General features: G+C 39.3%; 2 protein-coding genes across 2 annotated transcripts; one reads left to right on the top strand and one right to left on the bottom strand.

Moving 5' to 3' along the window:
* Window positions 1–297: 297 nt before the first annotated feature.
* On the bottom strand, window positions 298–10,662 carry mpi (mannose phosphate isomerase). The gene is made up of 8 exons (XM_005807446.2): window positions 10,612–10,662; window positions 8,288–8,415; window positions 7,027–7,227; window positions 6,559–6,700; window positions 6,287–6,466; window positions 4,744–4,917; window positions 3,914–4,122; window positions 298–3,020 (listed from the first exon to the last, which is right to left on the bottom strand). Exons 1-8 carry the CDS (start codon window positions 10,625–10,627, stop codon window positions 2,802–2,804), a joined length of 1,269 nt encoding a protein of 422 aa, XP_005807503.1. The 5' UTR covers window positions 10,628–10,662; the 3' UTR covers window positions 298–2,801.
* Window positions 10,663–11,847: 1,185 nt separating this feature from the next.
* Window positions 11,848–27,243, top strand: LOC102223223 (secretory carrier-associated membrane protein 2). Its single transcript, XM_014471877.2, has 9 exons — window positions 11,848–12,023; window positions 16,437–16,511; window positions 17,156–17,242; window positions 19,748–19,859; window positions 20,646–20,774; window positions 21,993–22,152; window positions 22,688–22,789; window positions 24,779–24,899; window positions 26,083–27,243. Exons 1-9 carry the CDS (start codon window positions 11,967–11,969, stop codon window positions 26,230–26,232), a joined length of 993 nt encoding a protein of 330 aa, XP_014327363.1. The 5' UTR covers window positions 11,848–11,966; the 3' UTR covers window positions 26,233–27,243.
* The last annotated feature ends 98 nt before the right edge of the window (window positions 27,244–27,341 follow it).

The raw sequence follows: 27,341 nt of genomic DNA, 5'->3' as shown, positions 1-27,341 counted from the left end.
CCTAATACGGGCAGTTTGGTTGTTTATCTGAATTTTGGTTTCCTAGCCGGTGAGTTTACGTCTTGGTATACGAGAAAAGTAGCGAGAACGTCATTGTTTCAAGAAAGCTGCCGAGAAGTCCTGTTTACAACAAATTCAAGTGTTTTGAATGCATTTGTAAAACAAATTTTGAAAACCATTAACCGCTTTCCTTCCCCTTCAGATATTCAACACTCAATGTTTGTGGTTTTAATGTGACAAAAATATGAAAGACATTTTATTAGTGGAGGTAAAAGTAAAATATAGAGCCCAAATGGGTTTTTCAGTAGCATATCAAGACTTTATTAAACGTCACATTCATATTTTCTGCATTCCCATACAACGGTCAACAAAACTACTAGAGGCTAACTGGAATCCAAGACATTTTTTTCCCCACACAGCTGCTCCGACAGAAACATTGCACAGCCCTCGATCTACAGTGTTCAAAACAGAGAGGCGTCTTCAGACAAGATCAGTAACAGAGGCAACTTCAAAAATATACAAGAACTGTTGATGAAACGATTATGTCGTTAGAATTACAGAACATAAGACGGTAAAACGTTTTTAGGAGAAACACTGACATGAGGTAGTCCCATCCTTCTCTTATTTCAGTAACAAAGAGCTGAGACATGAGAGCAGCTAAGTAGAGACGTGTTTAACAAAAAACCTGCATGTAGAAGCAGCTTTATTTATTCAGAGAAGTGATTTTTTTATTGGGAGGTAGGCAGGATGACAGCATTCATGTTGAAATACTCGTTTTGGGTTTTCCCTTCAAGCAATTTGAATTTCCAAATTTTTCCCCACATGATCCGACTTCCATAAACTCGACAACTTACTCCAAAGTGAAGCAGTTTTCAGACTGAACTTTGCGTGAAAGATGGATAGAAGTTGAGGCTGTCTTTGAATGATCTCATCTTATTCTTGAGATGACTAAATTAATACTGCACATAAATGGGTAATTATCGTTTATCAACGTCAAGTCCTTCGGTGTTGCTGCCATGGCACCTGGGGATTAGCACCGTAATGGATTGACCAGCAAGGGAAAATTCTCACCGAATCAGCTCAAAATACTGAGATTATTGAATAATAATTAAAATATATATATGATTTAATTTTGAAATGGTGAGCTAATTACTCTGTTCGAACATGAGTAAATGCTCAAGGTTTCGTTGACGAGAAATTCATGTAAAATCAAGGGTATTCTTAAAGTAATTTAGACTACAGGCATGTTTCAATCCAATTGTGATGCAAAACTTTTAAATTTCAACAAAAAAGGAAATGCAAATTAGGCCTGTTTCCACCTTCTGGTTTAAAGCAAATCTATCTGGGCACGTCAAGCCTTGATGGAAATGCGGCTTATGGTAACACCAAAAAAAGAAACTCATTGTAATCTAGTCAGATGATGAATACTTCAATATAAAATTGGTTAGAAATTGTTCTAAAAAAAAAAAAAGCTCTACATTTTGTCATCTCAAGGATAATGAGAAATGACTCTTCTAGATGGTAAAATGTGGAACATTCTGGGTCCCAAACTCATAGAAAACTGGACTTATTTTGACTTGGAAAATTTGTGGAATTTTGAGATGGAAAACATAAAGGAACCTCGTCTTGTATTGAGTTACTTAAAGACTGGCAAACTCGGCAACCCCCTCAGGCATGCAGCGTTTTGTTGTACGAGCACAGACACTGCATATTTAGTCAAACCAAACAAGACGCTAAAATTCAAAACACACATGCCTTGTAGGATGGAGACAGCTTGGGGCCAACGTCTTGTCCAACCCTGTAGCTATTCTTTTTATATTCAATCACTGTTCAAATATTAGGACATTTCCAAAAATGTATGCATGCAATGTTAATGGTAAAAAGCATCACAACCGGCAGGCTCGGCTTCACTTCCACTTGCGGGTCAGCCTGGATACCAGCAGAAAACTGGCCAGTCAGATGGGCGACAGCTCTCCATTCAGCATGCACAGGAATCGCATTGTTGTTATCGCGCTACGTCATCTTAGACTGTCATTACAATGTTTATAGATCAGGTAAAAAAAAAAAAAAAAGGAGAGACTTTCTGGAAACGCATCATCAGTGATCCCAGAGAAGAAAACTAGTTGCTCAGTGATTGTAGTACCTCACAGGACCAGTAGGTGGTGTAAACGTTTTGTAATGCAGCGATACCTGATGATAAAACTGTTGTTTTCTGGCTGTTACAGGATTTTTAGTTAATTAAACCTCTGTAGGAGGAAATGATGCTCAAACATATTTAAAATGAGAGTCTTTTTTTTATCTGAGCACATCAAGGAGCAGATGTAACCTGATTGCCTTTAATGTCAAGAAAAAGAAAAGATTTTATAAACGGGAACTGAATGAAGTTATGGAAACGTTTAAAAACCTTCCGGTGGCTAATTTATTAGAAATATTTAAAACGGTACAAGTGTTCTGTTTGAGCCTGCTTCATCAAATTAAATGTCCAGCACCGATACAGAACTTGGGTTGTGCACAATTTCTTTATTTATAAGCTGCGTCGACACTACTAGTTAAAGATGACTATTACCCTGCAGGATGATCCTGGATTTGTAAGAAACACCGTCAGAATCCTCAGAGCAGTCTGCTGGGGGCTTACGGTTAAAAAAGGAGCAACAGACTCAGTAAGAAAAACCAGACCAGAGGAAAACCCTCTTTAAGTTCTTAATACCACCTACCAAGTAGTGAACACCAGAAATCCGAGGCCCAATTCAGAACGAAGAACTTCCTAAGAGACGGTGGCGGCATTAGGTGCTTGGTAGGAGCTACAGGAGGCTGCAGGCTCGGAACAGGGTCATCCCTGACTGCGACATGACGTGCAGAGACACGCTCTCGTTGGCCGAGACGAACAGGACGCCTCCCCGCGTCATGGTGACGTCGGAGAAGGCCGCGGTGGAGGTCGCAGTGGCGTCACCTTCGATGACCAGCAAGATGCTGGCGCTGTCAACTGAGGCAACAGTGTAGTCCTTCACCGAGGCTGGCACCTACAGACCGGTAGAGACGCCCCGATTAGAGGGTAGTCACTGTGTTTGGGTGATTCTGTACAAATGAGGGGAGTTCCATCAGCCTCCCTGTATTAAGTTCACATTTTGCAAATTAAACTCGCACCATACACAAGCCAATGCACACCAAGTGCTAATAAGTTTCTTAAAGAAAAAGAGCCAGACATTGGATAAAAAGCAGAGAAAACAAAATACCTTTATGTAAATTGTAAAGCTAGGAAACCATTTTGGTTTATTCAGTTGCTATTGCTCAAATTAATTATTTCACTCCTTGTGTAGAGAAAAAGAACATTGTAATCAAAGTCCAAATCTAAATCCAATTGCAAATTTGTATCAAGACCTGAATAAATGTTGCAAACCTCCCCTTTCACCTTGCAATTAGCTACCAGTTTGTTCTGTTATGTTTCTCATAACAATCAAATAAATTGCAGTGAAGTTTGTGGTTTTAGAATCATTAAATGCCAGAAGGTTGGAAATATGGTGTATTATTTCTTTAAAAAAAAAATTAAAACAAGAATGTGAGAAGAGGAAGATGAACAGTCGTCACCTACTTCAAAATTAGAGAATAATTATGAAAAGTAGAATATAAACGTCTAACTACTTCAAGAACTCTTAACAGACGAGAACAAAAACCTCAATATGGACGTCAAACTTTATTCAACTGAAAGTAAAGCAGCCAAATAAATTGATCAGAAAAATAACTTGGAGGAAGCTAACTGGGCTAAATGTTTTCAAAGTTAGCAAAAATGCTATCATGCTAAGTGAAAAATCAGCTCTGTTATTAGCAGATCAGCACCTCAGAATATGCTCACTCACCACTCTTATGTGAGTCACAACACAACAGGATTAAAAAAAAAAAAAAACAAACTTCCAACCTGTATCTTCATGACTGTGAAGTCTGGCACCGGGGGGTCATACAGGGTCACACAGGGGTCCGTGGGGTCCGAGACACACGGGAAGATTTTGGAGGAGGCAGACGCCGGCTTGTAGTTCAACATCTCACACAGCGTGTTTACGTCGATGTATTTACGCGTCAGCCCAGCTCTGACGGTGTTGTCTGAGCAGGCCATGCACTCGATGCAATCTAGAAGGACAGAGAACCAGAAAAACAGATCAGGTTGGCAGAGTGGCAGACAGTGGCAGTGGCAGACCTTCAAATGCAACATCAACTCCTAGATAGCCTGGCATTTAACTGGACAAACACTAATGGGCTCTGCATGATCGAGTCGAACTGACAAAATCCGTACTCATTGATGTGGAAGAGAATTGTGTCACTTTGTTCTCCGCCTCATGTCGTCCACCCCTTCTTGTCACAAACCCCCGGCGAAAAGTTCTTATATAATGTTTCCATTATATAAGAATCACAATTAAAACACCTAAGTTTGTTGACGCAATAAATCGTTATGCCTCGCCATCGTCCTCCCACTTCCTGTAGTCTTCTTTGTCGTTTTCCTCAACAATTCCTCTCCAATTTTCCTCAACAATTTTGTGAATTGCACTGATATGTTACAATACAAATACAGCCTCACTTTTCAGTTTTTTATTCGCACAACATTTGGAAATCCATCCATCGCTTTCCTTTCACTTCACCATTATGGGCTATTGATCCGCATAAAATCCCGATGATGAAATGAGCAAAGGTTAAACAGGTAAGAAAACACACTGATAAACGGCACATATATGGAAACGGAAAGCTCTCTCTGACCTCCATAGATGTACGCGTGAGGCTCATTGGCCCCCAGGAACATGGCCTGGCCTGGCTCCAGGACCACATAGTTTAGGAAGTATATGGAGAAGCAGCCGATGTCTCCTGGGTATTGGGAATGTAGGCGGAGCAACAGGTCGCCGTTGCTGCTTGATGTGTCCTTCCCTGCTGCACCTATGGACAAACAGCCATGTTCAGGAGGATAAGGGTTACTTTTTCTAAATGCAGTTAATAACACTGTTTGCTGGAGATTTGGGTACGGTGAAGAACTACATGGTGACCCCAAGTGGTGCAAACAGGTTAGTCTGCCTTTCTCGAGTCATCATCAACCTGTGTGAAATGATTTTGCTTGGATAAATCCATCTTTGCTTGGTTCCTGGTGAACATTCACACTAGCTGTTAAAAGAAACACAATTTCACAATTGTGTTGTTTCCATTATTAAAATCACAATTAAAACACGTTAAGTTTGTTGATGCAATAAAACATTATGCCGCGCCATCGTCCTCCTACTTCCTGTCTTCGTCTTTGTCGTTTCTGGCAGTAGTAGCATCAGGTCGCTGACCATGTGACTCGTGTGATGCCAAAATAAGTGTTTCAATTGCAGTTTTGCAAAATACACTAATTTCTATACAACCAAAAACATTCCAGCTCAAATACTTTTCATTTAAAAACTTGAATTTTTTCAACTTTGACACGTTTCCATTAAGCAAATTTATTTCCATGCTTCCAATTTGCACAGTTTGATGGACAATGCCTCCAACAGACTGGCGACCTGTCGAGGGTGTACCCAAAACACCTCTATGGAGATAGGCAACCAGCACCCCTCCGGACCCCAATGGGATAAGAGTGTAAAGAAAATGGATGGATGATGGACAATGGAAATGCAGCTACTATGTATAGAGCGAACAATCTGACATATTAGATGCAAATCCCCCCAGTGTGTAGTGTACCCTCCAATTCATTTGGAAGATGTGAATGCACAATCAAATTCTGATACGGACAAAAAACGCAAACTCTGGCCAGCCTACAAACCTAGGTCTTAGTTTGGTGAAAATGAACTCTGGCACAGTCTGAATGCAAATGTGAACGCAAAGCAGACTGGAGACCGCTCCAAAAGCAGGAAGTGAACTACAATGTATGGGATTCTGGGTAAATACAACCAAAACAAGAGCGCCAGGCTAATGCTTGCAGAGGAAATACCTCACTTTTTTTTTTTTTTTACCAACGACAAAATTTGACACTACTCAATTTTTGTTTACATTTTATGAAGAAGAAAATTGGGCTAAGTGTCCTCTTCAGAGGTTTTCATGTTGTTTCCTCCAGTAGTTCTTGGTGCAGCACCACCGCAGGTGAGGAGGGGAACCAAACATTGGTTTGGTTTGTTTTACAATGCCGTGTATAAAGCGAACCTCACCAGCTGAAAATGCAACAAGTGTTGAAACTTTGGTCCCCCAATGGACCAACTCTACCACACATCCTAAAACATTTTAAAAGAGCTTGAAGGGTTCATTTAATTTGGAATTCCGCTGATGGCGTCCTCACCTTCCTGCGTGACTCTTTTAACCAGCTCGTTCAGCTCGTCCACAAACACCTTCTTCTCACAGCTCATCATTTTTGTGAAGCACTTCTTCAAGGCCCGTCCGGTCCGAACCTCATCTCCGACACTGCTCCGTAGCTCTTCTGCTGCATCCCAGCCAACGAGAGCATGGAACTCTGGGACAGCTGAAGGATAAACACACACAAAGAGTTATGGATTCACCGTAAGTGGAACGTTTACGTCCAGTTTCTTTTGTTCTTGTTATTTAGGGACTCACCTTGAAGGAAGCCCAGGATCTCGTCCACTGGTCTGAAGCCACAAAGCCCCTGGAAGCGCGTGAGAGCGATTGCCATTTCTGGTTTGTGGTTGTTGTCTGGATAGTGCTCTGGAAACTGAGCATGTAGGGTGGCAGCTAGCTCCTAAGTTAACCAAAAAAAAAAATCGTAGTAAAGTAAGAAATTTAATCATACATTTAACTACATTGGGTCAGAGACTATAAAACACAGTTTTAAACTTCCTTTCTTAATCCCTTATGAAATGCTGATCACACCTCAAATGCTGTGTGTTTGCTGAACTCCTGAAATCCTTCTGGTCTGAATTTTATCAGGTCTGTTTACATACAGAAGTTGGCCTGACACAAAAGTCTGTTCCAGCAAGCCGCAGTCTGGACTGATATAAAGTGATCCATGCTAAATGTAACCGAGGTCGGCCTGAAAACTGGATGTGTGCCTGCCTGCGCACTCACCTTGTTGGGGTGGGCCTGTATGGACAAAGCCGTATTGACCGACAGGACTTTGAAGAGGAACGGCAGCTGACCCTGGAAGGCATCTTTCACCTTGGAGCCCAGGCAGGCGGGGTAGTGGGCTATCCACTGGCCCAAGGTGGTCTGGGCGATCCTGTTGTCTTTGATCTGAGCATCGCCTTTGGGGTGGGCACCCATCCACAGCTGGAGTGAACATTAGTAACTATAATGTTGTAAAGGAATGCTAAAAAAACCTGAGATTCATACGTTTTGCAGTGGCGACCCTAAGGGGTGGGCACATGGGGGCCATGGCCACCCCTGGAAATGTTCTGGACACCCCAGAGAGGGTGGGACAGTCTTTGGGAATGCATTTCAGATTTAAAAGTGATTTTTATTTTGTGTAAGAAGCAAATTCCAGAAAGAAAACTCCTATAAATTAAAGTGAATTTCAAAATGCTAAATGATGTGATCTAAAATGATTGATAGCCAGCAAGTTGACTCGGGTAGGAACATAGACAAACTGTCAATTATAATTCAGCACAGGGGTGGGCATTTATCCTATCGTTTGTAACTTACCCTGATGAATTTCTTATCATAATAATATTTTCGTGTTAGTTTTACTATTCTATTTGCTCCACTGTTTTTTCATTAAAAAAACATTTTTAAAACATACCAATAAATTTTAAAATATAATTAAATGCACATGTCACACTTCTTTATGCGAGTGGTCTCCTAAAGAAGTGTATCTCACATGATGTGTTTCTCAAGATCAGTATTTGTGTTTACGGCTGTGACTGCTGTACCATGCACTCACTCCCATACAGTTACCTAAAAAAAAGAAGCAATAAATAGTTCTTATCGTCACTTTTACCGTTATCGCAATAGTGCTACAAAATATCATGACAAAACTTTAACTCTGTAGACATGAAAACTAACCCGGACAGGAACAGCGTGGTCTGTAGAAGGTGGAAATGTCACCACATGAACTAATGACCTTGTCAACACACCCTGCAGAGCAGCGGGAGCTAAATAAAGACCTCTGAATGGCACAAGGAAAAGCAGCTGTTCTACCAACACACTCAGGGAACAACAACACATTTTCTAAGTGTCAGTGCCAAATTGCAAGTGATATTCCTCACATTGAAATGAAAACCCGTGAAAACCCAGCAAGACAGTTAATTAAAATCTGGGTTTTTAAAAAAAAAAAAAAAATTAAATTTTGTTTACATAAAAACATTTCCTTTTTCCATTAAGCCCTTCTTACCTCTGCATAGGGTTTGTCCCCCTCTATGACTGCCAGGGGGTCTCCGCCAACCACCAGTTTGGCCACCTCACTGTCCAGCCCAATCTTTCCCCATGCATAGTTTTGAACTGCACAGGTCAGGGGGAACACTGAGGAGAGAACATCGTCTATTTTACTCTAAAGTCCAATATTTATTGGTTCTATCTGAGACTAAAAGGCCAAACACTTCTAGCAGCTAAAGAACCCACTTTCGTTAGCTTTTTCAATTATGTTATTGGCTTGTACAAATGCTGCAAGGCAATAATATATTTGAGATGCTGGGTGCACTTTCATAGCCCTCAATACTCAAGTCTGATGTACATTTTTTAAAGATTGAAGTGCTAAATCTAGCAGTGAAAATATAATTAAATGCAGTTACTGTGTGCATTTTAGTGCACACAGTAACTGTGCACTACTGTTATTTTGTGTAATAACACTGATGAAACAAAAGAGGAAGGAAATATGTATCAGTATAATCATTGCAATGTTCAGTAATACTTGTAGTGTTGTACGTGTTTTCCTCAGTTAGTGCAAATCCAAATTGCTTCTGGTGTTTATTTTAAATGTCTTTTAACAAGTTTTCTACTCATTTTAACCATAGATTTAAACAAATATTTTTGAGCTTTCTTTATACTTTAGGTTCTATTAAGGAGGAAAGTTATTAGGTTAGCTTAAGTTTTGGAAAAGCATGGCTCTCCTTTTCCTCCTGTTAGCCGGGTCGAGCGGATGTCGTCACGGCTGGCAAGGAGACGGCGAGGCACAATGACGTCACAGAAATGCAGAGTTTAATTCAATAGAAAACACCGTATGAATTTAACAAGAAAACTTCAGAGTACACAGAAGTACATTCTTTACCTGAGACAAAAGAATTAAAAGAAAAAGAACAAAAGCGCTTTTGGAGACAGCTGATGCATAAAAGCAAAACAGGGCAGCTGTCTGAATTCTTATTATTGAGCATTCCCTTTTCTAGTGAAGGCGTTTCTCTTTGTTAATATATGCAAATAGGGCGTACCTCTGTTTTGACCAACCAAGAGCTACCTTGGAAAAAACTTAGACCTTCCCCTGAGTTTTAATGACAAATATCAAGAGTCATTTTAGTTATTAAAATTATAAGTTATTTTCACAAAACCTATCTTGCTCCTCTGCAGTCAGCTTCTCCAAAGATTTGAATCTTTATCTTATCACAAACAATAATGAGATAGAAGTCTTTTTCATCCTGTAAAACATAACATTCAAACCATTCCCTTTTGGTTTCCGATATTGTCATAGTTAGTACATTTTTCAAATACATTCCATTTAACTAGATTAGTACTTGTAACTTGGGTAATATATTTTAATCTAACACACTATTGCTATTAATATTAAAAAGGTGTATCAGAAATTAAACCTCAGTGTTTCCAAGATTCCTAAGTTGTGATCAACTCCAGATGCAACTTTGAGCTCTTGGGAAACCCCCGACCTCTGACCTGCGAGCCGGGGAAGATATTCTTTATGGCCTCCTAATTTAAAACCTTTCAAGAGCATAGTGTTTTATGGCTGCTCTAAGTTACAACCTTGCCAGAAAAATGTTTATCTGTGAACTCCTGCTTGCATCTGCTTTTGTCCAAAGGAATGTTGGTCTACTTAAACACACATGGCATTAGCTTACCTATATTAAACCATCAAAAATAGCCATGATTCCTCAACAGTTCCTAAAATTATTTCATTTCTTCATTACCATTCTTTACAGGAGTGGGCATTTAAAAAAAAACAACAAAGTTTCATCATTTTCAGCTCCTCTTTCGACGTCTTTCTTTAGGTTTTAACCTCTCTAACAAGAAACAAATACCAAAATTATTTTTTGACAATTAATTGGCAACAAGAAGGCAACGTTTCTAATATCGACTGGATTCCATAAGCTGATGTTCTCCTTCCGCTGATCAAGAGAACTGATTTAACGGGGGTACGTAAGTCGATAAAACACCGAGCAGTAATAAAGGGGGTCTTTGAGAGGCGCGAGCATGTCTCAGATTTACGTCGCGTCGCTAAATGTCCCCAACACACCCGCTTCACAATATGGAGCCGCGATATCTATTATTGTGTTTTTGTTTAAGTGCTACCAGAGTCGGTTTCACACAGGAGTAGCCTATGTCTGCCTGCCTTACGATAAAACACAAAACGCCGACTTAACAAAATGACGCACGTTAAATAACACAACCCGCCTTCAGTATTGCGTGGTTTAAAAACAGACACAGCAACCTCAACATAAATATAGAAACGCGATGATTTGAAGCAGATTTGATTTGAATGAGGACAATCCACCTCACCTCTTACTTCCTCCATGGCTGCGACGTCGAGAGGCAGCACGTTGCTGACGTCACCTCTCAATGACCGCCTCCGTGGCTTATTTATTTATTTATTTATTTATTTATTTATTTATTTATTTATTTATTTATTCTTGGCGTTATTACGCTTTATTTGGTTCTTATTTGTTAAAATGACAACTTGTACATTCTCCCTGCATTTAATATAATTAATGGATTTTTTTCTTATTAGAGTCAGTTATGTTGACACGCACTTACATAGTATATGTTGATAAATAAAATATTAGGGGGGGGGGGGGGATAATAAAAGAAATTGGGGAAAATTCAAGTTGTTAAAAGCGTCTGAGCCACTGGTCCACTACTTTCACGTACTTTCAACATTGTATATATGTATACAAATACAGTTATAAATATATAAAAGTTAGGTGTTTCTTGATTAAGCTTGTACTAAAATCCTGTGCCCCCAACTGATCGTTGCTATGAAAACTAGAGAAAAGGAAGACTTTAAGGCAGAAATTGTGATAATCAATAAGACGCAATTCACAACACAATGTTTCTAGCACATAATTATATTGTTTACGCAAAGATTAAAACATTTCTTCAAGATTTACTTTGGTCATATTTTGATAAAAGCAAGCTGTTCCATAAATCTGTTCAGATCCTATTTATGCGTGAACAGTACGGTGTGTCAAGGATGGTAATAAAAAACATAGTGGCTCCTCTTCGTGTAATATTTTGCATATATATAAAGTTTCTCTGGGCTTACTTTTCAATTTGTTTGTTCAATAAATAAAGCCATATTGGAATCTACGGCATGTCATTTTGTGGTGAGACTTGAAACAGTTTTAGTGACACATGGTGGCCGAAATTTTAAGTCTTTATCATTTTTGCTTAAATTTCTACTTCGTATTTTTCAAGTATGTTTCCTCTCATCGGAATAAGACCGATCAGCGTCATCTTTGTAAGGTTTACATATTTATTAGGAAATCTAAAAGTCAGGCAAATCAAAATTGTGTAAATAATCCTCCATTTTACCGTAATACTAGTCACTGGTGCACACTCGAAAGATAAACAAATGTTCTCTATTTCTTAAGAATACATTAGTTGAACAAATATTTATAACAATAAAGAACTGCACTTATTTTTCTTTATCATACAATACAGTTTTACATACAGTTTTTAAGGAGGCGCACTTATGACACATGACGCGGGACACGTCATTGTGCCGAAATCTCAGTGCGCCTGCGCGTTCAAGTTCATTCGAGGAAGTGGCTGGGACGGGCAGATTCTGAAGCGACAGAAAAGAGTTTGTTGTTTACTTTTTTTCCAGAGGATAAACGCCTCGTCGTTCTTCCAAAATGTCGGAGTTTGACATCAACCCCTTCGCGGAACCCAGCAACATTAACCCATTCAATGTAAGTGAGCGGTTTAATTGTTTGTTGCTAGACGAAGTGCTGTCGGGGGGCTGTTGCAGGGAGCTCTTTCGTTACAAGGCTGCCAGCACGCCAGGAAACGCAACTGTAGCTGGGCGGGTGACGGGGGGGGGGAGGGACGTATTTCCCCGCTTCTGGAAAGCCATTGGCCAACCCCGCAGGATTGACAGTGGCTTAGCCAATCAGCGCGGTACGTCGCCGGAGAAGGCGGTTTACCCTCAGAGTTGACTTTCAGGAAGTTAAAGTGTAGTCAACCGAGAATGTGTGTCAGGGTATTTTAAAATTCGTTGCCACTATTACTCTTTAGTTTCAAGTCGAATTCTATAAGTATTTGCAGCTTTAACACGAATTACGTTTTGTTTTTTTTTTCATTTTGAAATGTATTAATTATCAGCCTCATTTTCTCCATGAAGTGAGTTTCTAGCAAACAGGATGTAACATGCAGGTTAATTCACTGCTCAAAAAATAATATTTAAATGTTGGTATATTTGTGTAGAATTAAACAGGTTGACTATAACCTCTCTCCAGATGTTCTGAATTGTATTATTACCTGTTGATCAGAAGTAGATCAATAAACCCATCAGTGTTAACCAAAGGAAGAGTTTTTTTGTGTATGGAAGTGTACTTATCACAGGAAACTAGTCCAATAACATCATTTATTATTAATGTAACTTTTTAATAACAGTGTAAAGCTTTTTTCCCCCATTGCTTATGCCATGTAAAGAAGTCTTTTAAAGGGAACTGGTGATTGAATATTACATTGTTTAGACTGCTAGCAACATAAATGATTAACCAGGGAGTCAGGCTTGGTCCTGACATTGTGAACTCCCCAATTTATGTTGCATGTGTTCCACGTTCTAATGCATATTCTACATTCTGTAGGGATTGTGAGACCAGTAAAAAAAAAGGTTTCTTGCGTTGCTTTGTATGCGTTGGACTCCACAGACATTTTGGCTACATAGGGGTTGCCATGATACATGGTGCTGTTATGTAAAATCACACACATTTTTCAGGTTTCACTGACTACCTTTAACAACCAGCTTCTTCTCGTTTTGTGGTAAGGTTTTATTTGATTTAAGGGTTGGTATATATATATGTAGGGATGTACGAATTAATCGTCCAGGGTCTTAGTAGACCAGCTGCGATTGGTCAGCAGTAGTTGAAATGGGGAAGAATACGGTTCTTTTTTCCCCCTATGTACCAAAACTGAAAACTTCCCATATTGTTGGCCTTTAAGCACATCAGCATGCACAATTTTCACCAGTCATCGCAACTTTTCCGCAAATCTCACAGAAAATACTACGGTGATTGGTATTTCCTTCTTTTCTGACCAGTCACTGCAACTCGGCTGAATTTTGACAAGTCCCGATATTTATTTAACTTCCTGTTTCACGACGCCTCTCGAAAGACGAGCCTGCAAAATAAAAACACGTGTGACGCTAAACTAGAGATGTTCAAAGTGTGGCCCTCAGACCATTTTCAGGCCTCTGGAGGATTTTGTTTGGCCACTCAGTCCACGATCACAGATAAAACCAAGACGATAAACCCCGAAAAATGTTTTCGAAAGTTTTAATGCAGCAACTCTGTGAGATGCATACAGATTCCTTTTCTGCAAACGTCAGACTATTTTTACTTTATTAAAATATTGTCTGTGTAGTATATTAGTTAGTAATATGTTCAGAAAAAAAAGGTAACAATTTTGGCCCTAATTGCAAAAAGTTCGGATGCCACTGCGCTAACGTGACAAATACTGAACTCTTCTTTTGCACTTTGACAACTCCTCAGAACACGATTTTATTTGTCAGTCATCTCAAGAAGATAATGTAATTTACACTTTAAATATTAACTTTTTTTTTTTTTTTTTTTTAAAAACCTAAAAATAAAGCAAAAGAAAAAAAGCACAACCTTGTTGAAAAAGCTACCATAAAATCCGTCGTTTTAGGCCGCAGCAATCACATAAACACATCACAACATCCAGGAGGCTCTGCTTCATTTTCTTTCTTTTTTTGTTTGTTTTTCAGGGAGGAGGCGGTTCAGTTCAGTTTCTGTTATCCACATCAATTTTCCTCCTCAGAAATGTGTGAAAAATGACTAAATCACAAGACAAAGCCGACACGTCACTCACTGGCCATGTGACTGTAAGCATGAGCTCACAGCTCGCTGCAGCTGACACACCTGTAAACATTCCCACCGGGAACGGGAGCAGTTCGTCCCTCCCTCCATGTGTGTGGAACGTCATGCAGATGGGAGTGTGGCAAAAGGAAAAAAAAAAAAAAAACAACAACGCAACATTGTTTGGCTTCTTTTTGTTTTTAGAGTGAGCCTATCGTTTTTGGACCAAGGCGTCCATGTGAAATGATCCCAACATGGATTAAATGAAAAAATATGTAGCAATTCCAGAATAATGCGAATTCAAGCCGAGAGCTAACAAATTAAGGTCAAAGTTTTCAAGCTTTTACCAGTAAAGAAAAGTTAAAGTATAAAATGATTCCCAAAACTAGAGTCAATAACTTATATTGTGTAAACGCTGTACTTTAGAGCCGTTATCAACAGTGTTAACTGTGTTAAATAGTATTGAAGTAGAAAGAAAAAAGAAAAAAAAAGAAACTGGGCATGCTCTTGTTGTGTGATTACAGGGCTCAGACGGAAACGGTGAGGAACCAGATGAACACGGTAGCCAATCCTCTTTAAATGAGGACTAATGTGAGGCATGTGAAAACAACAACAACAACAAAAAAACTCCCCACAAACTGCAAAGACTGCAACTTTACTGGATGCTAAAATACATAAACCTCTCCTTGAACGAGACGGGCTGATATCCAAACATCCCCGCACCAGGAAGCAGGGATGGTTTTGATAATGCTTATAATCAGGGTGTGGCTGTTCCCAGTTCAGCACTACAGTAGGATATCTCTGTTATTTACGTCTTTATGCTGTAAACCTACAGCAGTCGAGCGATGGTGGAATGACATGACTAGTTTTAGGCTTTAAGGGAGAGAAATGTGGATTTTCTCGGATGAAATGTTAATGGAAGACAATATAAAAGCATAAAATAGCTTGTATGTACCAGCTCAGTAATTCTGTTACCTACGCCGGCCGCTGTTTATTCAGCCGCTTCTCCGCCCATCCACAAACGCAGGTCACCGCTGACATCACAGCCGGCCCTCCACTTTATGGATGCCATAAAGTGTGACGCTGCCGTCGTAACATGACTGGATTCAAGCCTGGTGCCCCGCCAGGCTGATCATACACTGATCATACCCTGACTCAGACTAATGGCTCCATCATCAACGTGTCATAGTGTGAGTTTTAAGGGTGTGACTAACTGGGAGTGCTAAGAACATTTAAACTCCCCAACTCCCCCAGAATACCAGAGGTCAAGGGGTCACCGCAGAAAGATTCTTCTCATGAATAATTTTGGATCCATAATGTGCTATGAGATCATCACAGGATGTGATCTTGAATTAAAAAAAAAAAAACAGGTATCCATCAAATGATTTTTGTCATTTAAAACAGAAAATCAAATAATTATTTGGAGAGCTGACAAATGATATTATTTTATAATAGGACATAATTTGTAGATTTAATACATACACATAAGCAAAATATCAGTAAGCCACCACTTCATAGTAAGGCTGTTGTAAGCTTTTGTTTTCATTGATTGGTTTATTTTGACAATTAATCTAGTAATCGAATAAAAACATTGTCCAGTATTGTGATGGCAACTTAAGCTAGTAGTAAAATGCTAGTAAAAACAATTAAGTTCTTTTTTCCTTTTTTTAAAATAAGAAAATATTTAATCTCTTATTTTGCAATACGACTCAAACGTCACTTTAGCCTCCAGTTTGAATTATGGGGGGGGGGATGAAGCGCAAAAACAAAACATTTCACATTGACTTAAAGAATGCAACAAAAATAATGAACAAAAACCTTTAGTTTGTTTTTTTATATATAAAGCTTTTGTGTTTGTTCCAGAAATTTCACCAAATTCAAACTTAAACGATGAAATTTTCTCCAACTCAGACGAAGGGCCTTTCGGCCCTTTTGTTTTGCGTTTGGCCAACCCTGAGACAAAAGCCATTTAATGATTGCCGATACTTCTGCCAAAGCTAATGATTGACCTGAGCCTCCGCAGGTTCAGGCTACAACAGCAAGAGGCTCTGATGGTCACAAATAGAAATCAATCTGCCATTTGGTGTTTTTATCCCCTCTAGATAAGATGTAAAAATATGTTGTTCTTTTTCATCTTTTTGGCCTCATGCTTTCAGTTTGATTTCACCTTGTTCTGGTCAAGCCTTCTCTAGTCGGATCTATTTGGTGATTGCACAGCACAGTGATCGGTTTTGTGTCTTTGTCGTTGATGCGCAGTGACGTCTCTCTTCATGTCTTTTTCAGGATCCTTCAGTCACTCAGGTGACAAACTCCAGCATTGAACCGGTCGACCAGTACAACCCCTTCCCCCCGTCCGATGTAAGACATCTTTTCTTTCTTTTTTTTTTTAGTTTTGTTAAGTTTTCTTTTTGTTTGTTTGTTTGTTTTTTCTTCAATGTCCCCTGAAAGTTAAGAGTAGATGACTGTCAGTAAAAATGTGGTAACAATGCGATTATTGCTCCTCCTCCTCCATTTTGATTGTTTCGTATCCAAATTCTGTTCATCATTCACTGTAAGGAAATGTGTCTTGATGACTGTAGAATTAATGAGAAATAGAATGTAACATGAAGTTTCTCTTAAAATTGCGTACATTAAAAAATAATTTATACATGAGATGTTGTAGGATTTAAATTCTATAATTCCCGAAAACACTCTCCTGCCTCCTGGAACCCGAAAGAATATAAATCGCTGATCCGTTTCACATTTCTCTGCGTTTTTGTTCAGATTATTTTTCAACATTCTGTGTCTTATTTTTTGAATTTTGCTTGACTTTGCGTTTCCTCATCATTCAGTAAAAATGAGCTGCTCTCTTCTTCCTTCTCTTCTCTGCTTCTTTCTTATATTTGCCTTCACTTTCGAACTTTTTTTTCCATCCCACCCCTTGGCTTCAATCTTTTCTCTTTGCATCAGCTGTTTATATCTTTTCATCTGATTTTTATTTCTTCTTTTTTTTTTTCTGTCAGGACTTTGCCGGCGCCCAGACCACGCCGGCCTCCACCTCCCCCTACCAGCCAGCCGTGCTGCAGCCGTCCACAGAACCCAGTCCACAGGTGGGGACACGTTGTCGCGTTAGCCGGAGCTTGCTGACTTCCCTCGGTCCTGTTCCTGTTCACGTGTCGTCCACAGTTTATTAACACTCTAATTGTTTCTGTGCAGCTGCTTCAGCTTTATCACAAACCAAAGCCACTCCAAAACAAACACCGGAGACAATAAAGTGAATAGAGAGAACATGGTGTTGCAAAACAGTAATGGTGAGATGATGTCAACAATGTCTCACCTTATCGTCACAAACTTCACATGTTGCTTGTCACATGTGCAGGTTACAGTCCAAGTAAACCTTCGTTTACCAAGGTAAAGGTTTGTAAACCAAAGTTTACAAAAGATTGTTTATAAAAGTTTGTAAATCCATTGTAAAGGTTTGTAAGGGTTTAAAAAACCTTTACAAACAAAGTAAAGGTTGTGTGTTAGTATAATATTACTCTGGTAAACACAGTAACGTTTTGTAAACCTTTTCTTTGGTTTACAAAGTAAAGGTTCGTAAACCTTCACTAATGTTTGTAAATTAAAGGTTTGTAAACCTTTGCAAACCCTTTCTTTGGTTTATAAACATTAACTGTTGGTGCAATTTTACAAACCTTTACTTTAGTTTGTAAAAGTTTGCAACCATTACAAACCAAAGAGCCATTTTAAATGTTCTTTTTTTTTCTTTCAAATAAGTATCTACTATCGAAGATATATGGTCACTTTTAAAGAACCAACATTTAATTTCTGTTTTTAGGTTTTAAAACAAACAAACAAACAAACCAAAAAAACATGGGAACAGTGGAATGTTGTTGGTGAAAAATGATTTAAACAAAAAAGCCCTTCCAATGTAATGATAAATAATAGAACAAAACTGATTTCTGTTTTTCCTTAAATGAACAAAGTAAAAATACAATTATAATTTGAGAAAAAAATCAAAACAATCTTATTTTTTAAGCTACAACACAAAGATAAAATTAAATAGAAACGGAATCTAAAAGTAAAGTACCAATCTTGCCACACTGTTATCGATCCAATACAGATACTGATTTGGTATATTGATATGTTGGATCAATCCGCTTACCAGAGGTCGCACTAGACTTTTTTGTTCTCCGTCATCGTGACGGGCAGTATTAAAATAAATCGGTCATATACCATTCTTACCCGTTAATTTATAATCATATTAACATACAGTAAGCTATTTATGTTTGTTTTGTGGTTTAGTTAATATTCACCTAGTTGAACCGTCAATCCAGATCTCATCGCACATAAAGCAGATAAAAGCATCTAACTTTTTCTCTGTAGTGACACAAACCACTGACTGTGACCCTAATAACTTAAAATATATTAAATTAAACGAATCCACTTAAATTAGCAGCACTTCACCCGCTGTGGTCTGAGCGCACAGTGCCTCACAAATTCCTCCTGGTCGCATCTATAGAGAAATCAGCGCTGGTTCATCAGTCAGTTGGCTCCGTCTGATCCAAACCGATCAATTGAACTCTTAAAGTTTTTACCCCGTGCGATGTCCGGGCGTTGCGCTTCTACCAGGATTTTTTTTTTTTTTTGCGTGGTTTCGCGTCTCCGAAACGGACAGGTGTTACGTCTGCCGCGCTTCTGAGCGCCGGTCTCCCTCTGGGCACGGGAGGGCAACGTCTTCCAGCTCCACTTGTTGAAACCGCAGGGTGAGTTAAGTTTAACTCTTCGCAGGGTGAGTTAAGTTTAATTCTTCGCAGCGGCGGAGCCGCGTCCGCATTGGTTGTGCAGCGCACTGCGTATATTATGGTCTAATTAACTTCTGCACTTTTATTTATTTCCTCAAGATAAACTGTTGGCTCCTCTGTTTAGTCTATAAATGGATTAAGACAACATTGCATTCTCTTTAGTTTTCTCTGGTCTGTAACGGAGACTGGAATTAAACGCGCCATTTCTACCAAAGGTTTGAAATGCGCCTCTGAACCGGACGCTCCAAAGCTTCCTGTCCATAACTCTTCAACACGCTGTCAGCTCCTGGTGAGGAAGACGCATTTAGTTCCGAGTCCATGAGATGATATTCAGGAAGAATTTTTTGTATTGATTGGTTTTAGTTGTGTCTGTATTGTCCTCTCATGTGCACCAGTCAAGGTGTTAATTATAACCTGTCAAATGAAGGACGGGCTTCAAATGTTCCCGTCGTTTAAAAAACCAAAACAACGGTCCGTTACCTCTGCTGCCTACCAAGATGTGCTGTCTTTAGTTGTCTTTGGTTTCATTTTTCAGTTCTTCCCTCTGACTAAGTCGGTTCTGAATCATCACACAAGTCTGAATGACAAGTCGATCATCCGTTTCACATTGTTGCTTGTAAAACCTCCTGTTTGCACCAGATGCATGTGAAATTTCACACACAAGCTGCAGTTACCCTCAATTATCACCAAAATCCACTTTCCTTTTTGCCTCTTGTCGTGTTTGTAGACTCAAGATATTAATCCCCTCTGTATTTTCTTTCTTCCTTTCTTTGTTCTTTTCTTCTTTCTCTCTCTCTCCATTTCCTCCAGGCGTCCGCCACCGCAGCTCAGGCCAACCTGCTGAGGCAGCAGGAGGAGCTGGAGAGGAAAGCAGCCGAACTGGACCGCAGGGAGCAGGAGCTGCAGAACCGGGCCCCCACAGGTCCGTACAGACGCAGCCTCCCCACAGCAGCATTGCAAGCGGCGCAGTTTTACCGAGACAGGAAGACGTTGTGCAGCGTCTGCATTCTGCTGCAGAGAGGATGCTTGAGATATCTGTCACACCTGAGCTCAGGATACGAAGAGCTGCTCTCTGAGCGGCGTCATGAAGTTCCCACTTAGACATAAGGAACGGAATAAATAATCCACCCGTTTCAAGACGACGGCGTATTAGGGTCATCGTAGATCTAAAAAGAGAAAAGAAATGGGAGAAATTTTCTGCAAAAAAGAAAAAAAGATTTCTGGAAAAGTCTTGCAAGTTTTAGTTTCCAAATGTCAAAAATGTTAGATTTTTGGAAATAAAAATCAATCTCAAAGTTTCAAATTGTTTTTCTTTTGCCTGAAATATTCTCCTCCTTTTTCTTTTTCAGCCCTATCACCCTGTCATAGTCACCACTATTGCATGTCTGTTGTCTTAATGCTCACCTGTATTATATTAGTTTTTCTGTACAAAGCTTTTTTGGGTTTGCCAATCTTAAGGTTTGCACCCTCTAGTGTCTAAAATTTGTCCTACATGCATGTGAAGTGTTTAAATGGGTTTTTAAAAAAGGTTGTCAGGAGCAGGGATGGGTAGAGGAGCATAAAAATTGTCCTCTAGTGACAGTAGCAGTACTTCAGCATATTTTTGCTCCAGTAAAAGTAAAAAGTATTTGGTACAAAGGCAACCCAGTGCAGCTTTGTGTTCAGTAGCCCATCTGCTGGTTAGATTGACTTTATTCTGTGTTGACAGGTAAAGAGAACAACTGGCCTCCGCTTCCCAAGTTCTTCCCCATCACACCTTGTTTCTATCAGGACTTCTCAGAGGAAATCCCTGCCGAGTACCAGAGAGTCTGCAAAATGATGTACTACCTCTGGATGTGTAAGTGTTTTATGTTTTTATTAAAGGTGGGGCTCGATTAGTTAATTTTAGGGTCTGTAATAAAGTAAACCCCTTTTAATCGTAGAAATCGACAAAAATAAGCAACGTTTTCGATTCCAAACCCCTTTTTGATGCTAAATTGTTGAATGAATAGACGTGTGAGCTCAACAGCAAAGATATTTAGTGATTTTAATCTATTATTTAGGTTGTCCAACCATCAGATTGGCTCAAAGTTATTATACTCATTCAGCTTCAAAGTTTTTCACTCCTGGAACTAATTTTAAAAACTGCGTCTTTAGAAACGTGCACTGTGGACGCTGACAATAGCACTGGGGACGCTGACATTAGCACTGGGGACGCTGACATTAGCACTGTGGACGCTGACATTAGCACTGGGGACGCTGACATTAGCACTGGGGACGCTGACATTAGCACTGGGGACGCTGACATTAGCACTGGGGACGCTGACATTAGCACTGGGGACGCTGACATTAGCACTGGGGACGCTGACATTAGCACTGGGGACGCTGACATTAGCACTGGGGACGCTGACATTAGCACTGGGGACGCTGACATTAGCACTGGGGACGCTGACATTAGCACTGTGGACGCTGACATTAGCACTGGGGACGCTGACATTAGCACTGTGGACGCTGACATTAGCACTGGGGACGCTGACATTAGCACTGTGGACGCTGACATTAGCACTGGGGACGCTGACATTAGCACTGGGGACGCTGACATTAGCACTGTGGACGCTGACATTAGCACTGGGGACGTGTGCTGCTGCCACATTGAGATGCTATTCTAGGCTAATAAGCTAACTCCTTTTAGCACACGTTACACTCAACAAAAGCCTTTCCCAGCATCCAATCAGGTCATTTTTTTGAAGCATAAATGAACGTCCAGCGAGCCAAGAGAAGCGACTTTGTCGTCCATCGCTGTCGTTGGCGGATGTCGCTTGTGCGTCAGATTTACAGGCACATTAGAAACGGAATACAAAAGTTCTGGTTTACAAGAAAAGAAAAAAGCATTGCGTAAAAAAATGTTATGTGTTAAAATCAATGCAGTTAATGAATTGAAATTAACACATAAAAGTCCCTTATGTGTGTGGAGTCACTCATTGTAGAAATCTGTCCTGCCGTGTTGATGCTCATGGTTAACATTGAATGTTTTACGCGTTCGTTGTTTGCTCACCTTGCTGCCTGTTTCCTTCAGTCAACTGTGTGACTCTGTTCCTCAACCTGCTGGCGTGTCTGGCTTACTTCATCGATGACCCGAATCATGGCATGGACTTCGGCTTCTCCATCCTCTGGCTCGTTCTCTTCACGCCCTGCTCCTTCATCTGCTGGTACCGGCCAGTCTACAAGGCCTTCAGGTAAGCTTGACCACTGGCACGCGAAACCCCGAGGTTATCATCAACAATCAGCAACGCAGAAGAACGGCAGAATTCTCCAGACTCTCTCGCCAGGAGGTCACAGACTTCCAACATGTTGGAGAATCAAACCATAATCTCTCTGTCGCAGATGTCGGCGCATCCTTAAAAAGTATTAAATTCGTGTATCATAAATGAAGATCCCAAAATGTCTTTAATTCATGTAACTTGAAGACTTTAATATTATATTCATCTATCTTAAATGAAGTTCATTAATCACAAATCTCATTTTTTTGTCGTAGCAGGACTATTTAATCTTTCATGTGTATTTTTTTTTTTTTTTTTCCCCTTGCAGAATTTTTCTCTCTGGCAAACATTTGAATTTTTCGTGTAAAATTTTTGGGGTCCTTCTAGGCTACATTCCTGTATTTTGCTCATATAACAAGTAAAATGATGTTTCTTAAATTGTCTTCTGAACGCAAAGCACTAAGATTTAAGATAACTGTTTGTTTTTTTTTTTTGTCTTCTCGTTGTCTAGGAACGACAGCTCCTTCAACTTCTTCTTCTTCTTCTTTGTGTTTTTCTGCCATGTGATCATCGTCATCATCCAGGCTGTGGGCATCCCCTACTGGGGAAACAGGTGAGGAACCGCGAAAACCGCAGTTATAGTCGGATGAAACTGATGAAACATTTTCATGGCTGCTGCCTGACAGTCGTGTTCAGGCTAAATTAAATTACTAACTTAGCTTTACAAACATAACTTTCATGAAAACTGAAATGTTTCATTCTCATTCTGACAAAATAAAAGCTTAGTATGTTGGATCTTTTTGAAATTAGGTGAATGTTTTTGTATAAGTCACTGAAATGAATTGGTGCTAAAATGATTAGTCGTGATTAATTGGTTGGTGAATTAATCGTCAACTAATTTATTAATCGATTAATCGTTAACTGATTAAAGACTTAAGAACAACAAACTCAGAGCAGTAATGAAGCCAAAACTGTCCAGTTTGACAAAAAATGTCCACATTTTGCATTTAAGATAAAAAACCTTTTTTGTCTGTAAACACTCTCTACCCAGAACTCCTCTCGGTAATTTTAGCTTCACCCGGTTCAAATTCTGTAAATAAAATCTTCTATTGAGCACATTTTGCTGTCAGTTATTAAAAACCTGTTAGCTCTACATTTTATTGACATTACGTGAAGCAGAAAGAGCCGAGCGTTTCACATGTTGATGTTCAGAGTTCTTTAGCTGCAGGGGCCTCCTTCCCTACAAACGATTAATCGTTACCTAAAGGAAAGCTGTTATTTCTGTTTTAGGCAATAAAATGTTTATTTTCTCATCTAAACAAGGAATTGAATTATTTATTTACATCTCTGTGTATTTTTAATTTTGTACAAAAAAAAAGGCTCAACTGGAAAACCTGCAGAATTTTAAAAATCCGATTAATTGATTAATCGATAAAATAACTGATACAACAATCAAGTACCAAAATAGTCTGAAACTAATACAGATGATATTCTGACCGAACACCGCAGCTGTTGAGATTCTCTCATTTGTTTATTCCAACATCTGCCAGGTTTATGAAGCTTTTAAAAAGTAAATTGTCATCAACTTTACTGTCTTTGAGTGTTTTTTTTCTTAGCTATTTAAGATTTCACCAAATGTTCAGAAGACAAGAGTAATAGTTTTGCTTTTGATACACATATTCACACAGGTCCATATAACTCAAATGTATAAAGTCAAATAATGTTTAATTGCTGCATTAACCATGTTTTAATGGTTTTCTGACTAACTCCAGTTCACTCATTTGTCCCTCCTCGTCGTCTTCTCCCTCCTCTTCCTCACCTTGTTGTTTTATGTTTTCTGACAGACTCTTTTCTTTCTTCAGTCTCTGTGTCTCCTGGTAACCCTGTAAGTTTCTGCTGCTTCTTTGTGTGTTTTCTCTATTTTTGGGAGTTTTTGTTGGATCTATATTGTGGCGTAAAAACCTGGGACATATTTGGAGTCTGGACCGAATTGATTCTTCCTTCTCCTATTCCAAACTGGATATGAAAGTTTTGCTTCTTATGTATGAGGGTTTTTTTCTGACATTTTCTCTTGTTTTCACTGTAAATCAGTTCAGTTTGCTTCACTTTATTTTGGCAAATTATCAACATTACAAAAGGAAAACGAAATATTACTTTACAAACCCATAATTGACCAAAATTGCTTCCCTACATCTTTGTCCTTAGTCTGTTTTAATGATGTCTGTCAAACGTCCTAGTGTTTCATTTTCACATGTAGATTGTATTTCTGTCACTATAGCCTGCATTGTGCACACCAGGTTGACTAATTGGATACATTTTCAAGGTTTTTCACTTGAAATTAACTCTAAAAAAACGTCCAACATTTTAATTTAACCTGTTTTTGTTTCTCTACTTCTAATGTCTTAAAATCTGATTAAATTGATGCTTGTTGTTTTACTTTTTTGCATAATTTTTTGTGAGGTAATTGCAGCTTTAAAAAAAAATATATATATAAAAGCTAAGATACACATGTTTAGTATATGTACTGCTTGTTGATGTTTCTGTGCTAAAAGTGAAGCTGTCACTTAAGACATAACAGCCGTTGTTTGTTTGGTTGATCCAGCGGTTGGATTTCTGCCTTCACTGAGATCGGCAACGGCAAAAAGGCGGTGGGAGGCATCATGATGATCGTGGCCTGCCTCTTCACGATCGGGGCCGTGATGTCCGTCGTCCTGCTGAAGATGGTAAGAGCTCGGTTTATTTTGGACAGTTCTGCTTTACCGTATCAGCAATATTTTTCTTTGAACATTCCAACTGTCCGACTATTACGTGCAACGTGATAGTCGGATGAAATGACCGTTCAGGCTGCACACGCTTTGAACACGTAAGCGATTTAGTACCGCATATGGGCTTGGCTCAAATCGGATTTTTTGGAAGGGGTCAAAAGATCGGAGTTGGGCCGTTCAGCCTGCCAGGAAAAAGTCGGATATTGGTCGCATACGGGGAAGAAAAAAAAAATTGCATTTGTGTCGTATTTGCTGTTTTTTTGTTTCATTTCTTCCCATTGTTGAACAACTTCCAGTCAGGTGAAAAGAACTAGGCCACCATACGATAACCGCATGTTGTTGGAACATATTTGGACAGGCGCAGATTTAATATCACTTTTTTCGATATGGAGAAACTCAACAAAACAAAGCAACAAAAAAAATGCCAGAAAAATTTTTTTTTCAAAAGACTGAATACGATTTATTCTGACAAACATTGGTGAACAAACAGCGTCATGAAAAAGTTGTGAAAAGATTTAACAGATTTCCATGGTGGTTTCTATGGAAACGTTAGCTTTTGTCAGTAGCTGAGATCTCCGTCCCTCAACACAAACATTCCCCGCTGCCTCGCGCCGCAGATTGGAGGTAGGGACGGGCGATACTGACTTAGAATTTTATCGTGATATTGTCCAGTGCTAACGCGTTTGTAGGAGGCCGCACCTACAGCGATAAATGATGACTAAATCAACTATATAATTTTTTCAGGCATCTGTATGGTTGGGACTGCAATCCACACCCTTCATCGCTCCACAAACAAATTCTGTTCTTATTTGAACCTTCAAGACACCAGTTAGAGACACAGTCTCTATGTGCACATAGAGACTGTACTTAATTGTATATTTCAAATTTACTGATATATATATATATATATATATATATATATATATATATATATATAAATATATATATATATATAAATGTTTTCATGAAAACGATACATCAAATATCTTATCATGGCAAGAAAGTTTTCACGATAAATGATAAACGATAAACGATACAACAAATGGGGAGTCTGAGGAAATGATTCGATGCAGGTTTTCTGTTGTGTAGCTACGTAATTAATGTTGTACCTCCAGTTAAGCCGTCCCTCTCCCGTCCTCAGGTCCACAGCCTGTACCGCCGCACCGGGGCCAGTTTCCAGAAGGCCCAGCAGGAGTTCTCCCAGGGCGTGGTCACCAGCAAGGGCTTCCAGACGGCAGCCACCGGAGCAGCGTCCGCTGCCGCCCGCGGAACCTTCCAGGGAAACAACTAAAAGGCCGATTGAGCCTCAAATCAACGCTCACCGTATTTTCTGGTTTCTACGTCTGCAGCCGAGTGACGACGTCCAGCTGTGTGTGGGTGTGTGTGCGGGCGAGAAGAGCAGCTGAGTGGAAAGTCACTCATCAAATGAAAACTAGAAAGGAAGACACAAAAGAAGATTAACAATGTCCATTTCAGCATGTCTCTGCTTTGTATATGTTGTTTCAATGCCTTTTCTTGACAATGCTCTTATGTGTGTGTGTGTGTGTGTGTGTGCGTGTGTGTGTGTGTGTGTGTGCGTGTGTGTGTGAGTCAGGCCGGTTCCGTGTGGGAGCAGGGTGAATATAACTGAGATGAAGTGTTTTGTCTTGTCATTGATCTGACTTGTGTTTTGTCTCAGAATCTGCAGAATTATGGAAAATAAGTCGTGTTTTGTTGTATTTGCTTCAACATGGACATTACTGTACATATTGATTTTGAATCGGTCGGCAAACTCGCTCTGCTCTGTGGGGGTTTTACATGAATGTAACTTGGCAACAGAAAGCAGAGTTGCCAGAGCCTTGACGTAGTTTCAGACTCTAATGCGATTTATTTTTTTAACTTTAGGATTGATTTTTCCGATTATGTTTATTAATTTTTAAGCATCATTTCACCATTTTTTTGAAGCAACTTTGGCTGGATTATAGAAAAGTATGAAATATTCCCAGCTGCACTGACAGCAGCTCATATAGTCCGCTGTACATTTCTCACATTTCCTAGATTAAAAAGCATGCGTGTGTGTTATTTAATGTAGTGTTTAAAAACCTCAATTGAGATGTAACTTTTGTACGTATTTTTTTTTTCTAAATATTTGCAGATTTCTAATTGTTTTTTTCTTCCACTAAACGAGTGGCTGATACAAGATTTGATTTTTCGTCATTTTGTTCGACATGGATGAATTGTTCTGGGAAAACACAACTCTGTCCCTTTTGTATTTCAATAGTAAATATTGTCTCTAATAAAAATGCTTTGCTCTCATTTAAAATTGAGGTTTTGTTTAAACTGCTTTCCAAAAGTATCCATGCCATATTATTTTTCACATAACATTGTAACTGAAAAATTTCTATGAAGACCAGGAAAGTA

Source organism: Xiphophorus maculatus, chromosome 2 (genome assembly GCF_002775205.1).
Source record: "Xiphophorus maculatus strain JP 163 A chromosome 2, X_maculatus-5.0-male, whole genome shotgun sequence".
Taxonomy (NCBI): Eukaryota; Metazoa; Chordata; class Actinopteri; order Cyprinodontiformes; family Poeciliidae; genus Xiphophorus; species Xiphophorus maculatus.
This window is presented reverse-complemented; position numbering and strand designations above follow the sequence as displayed.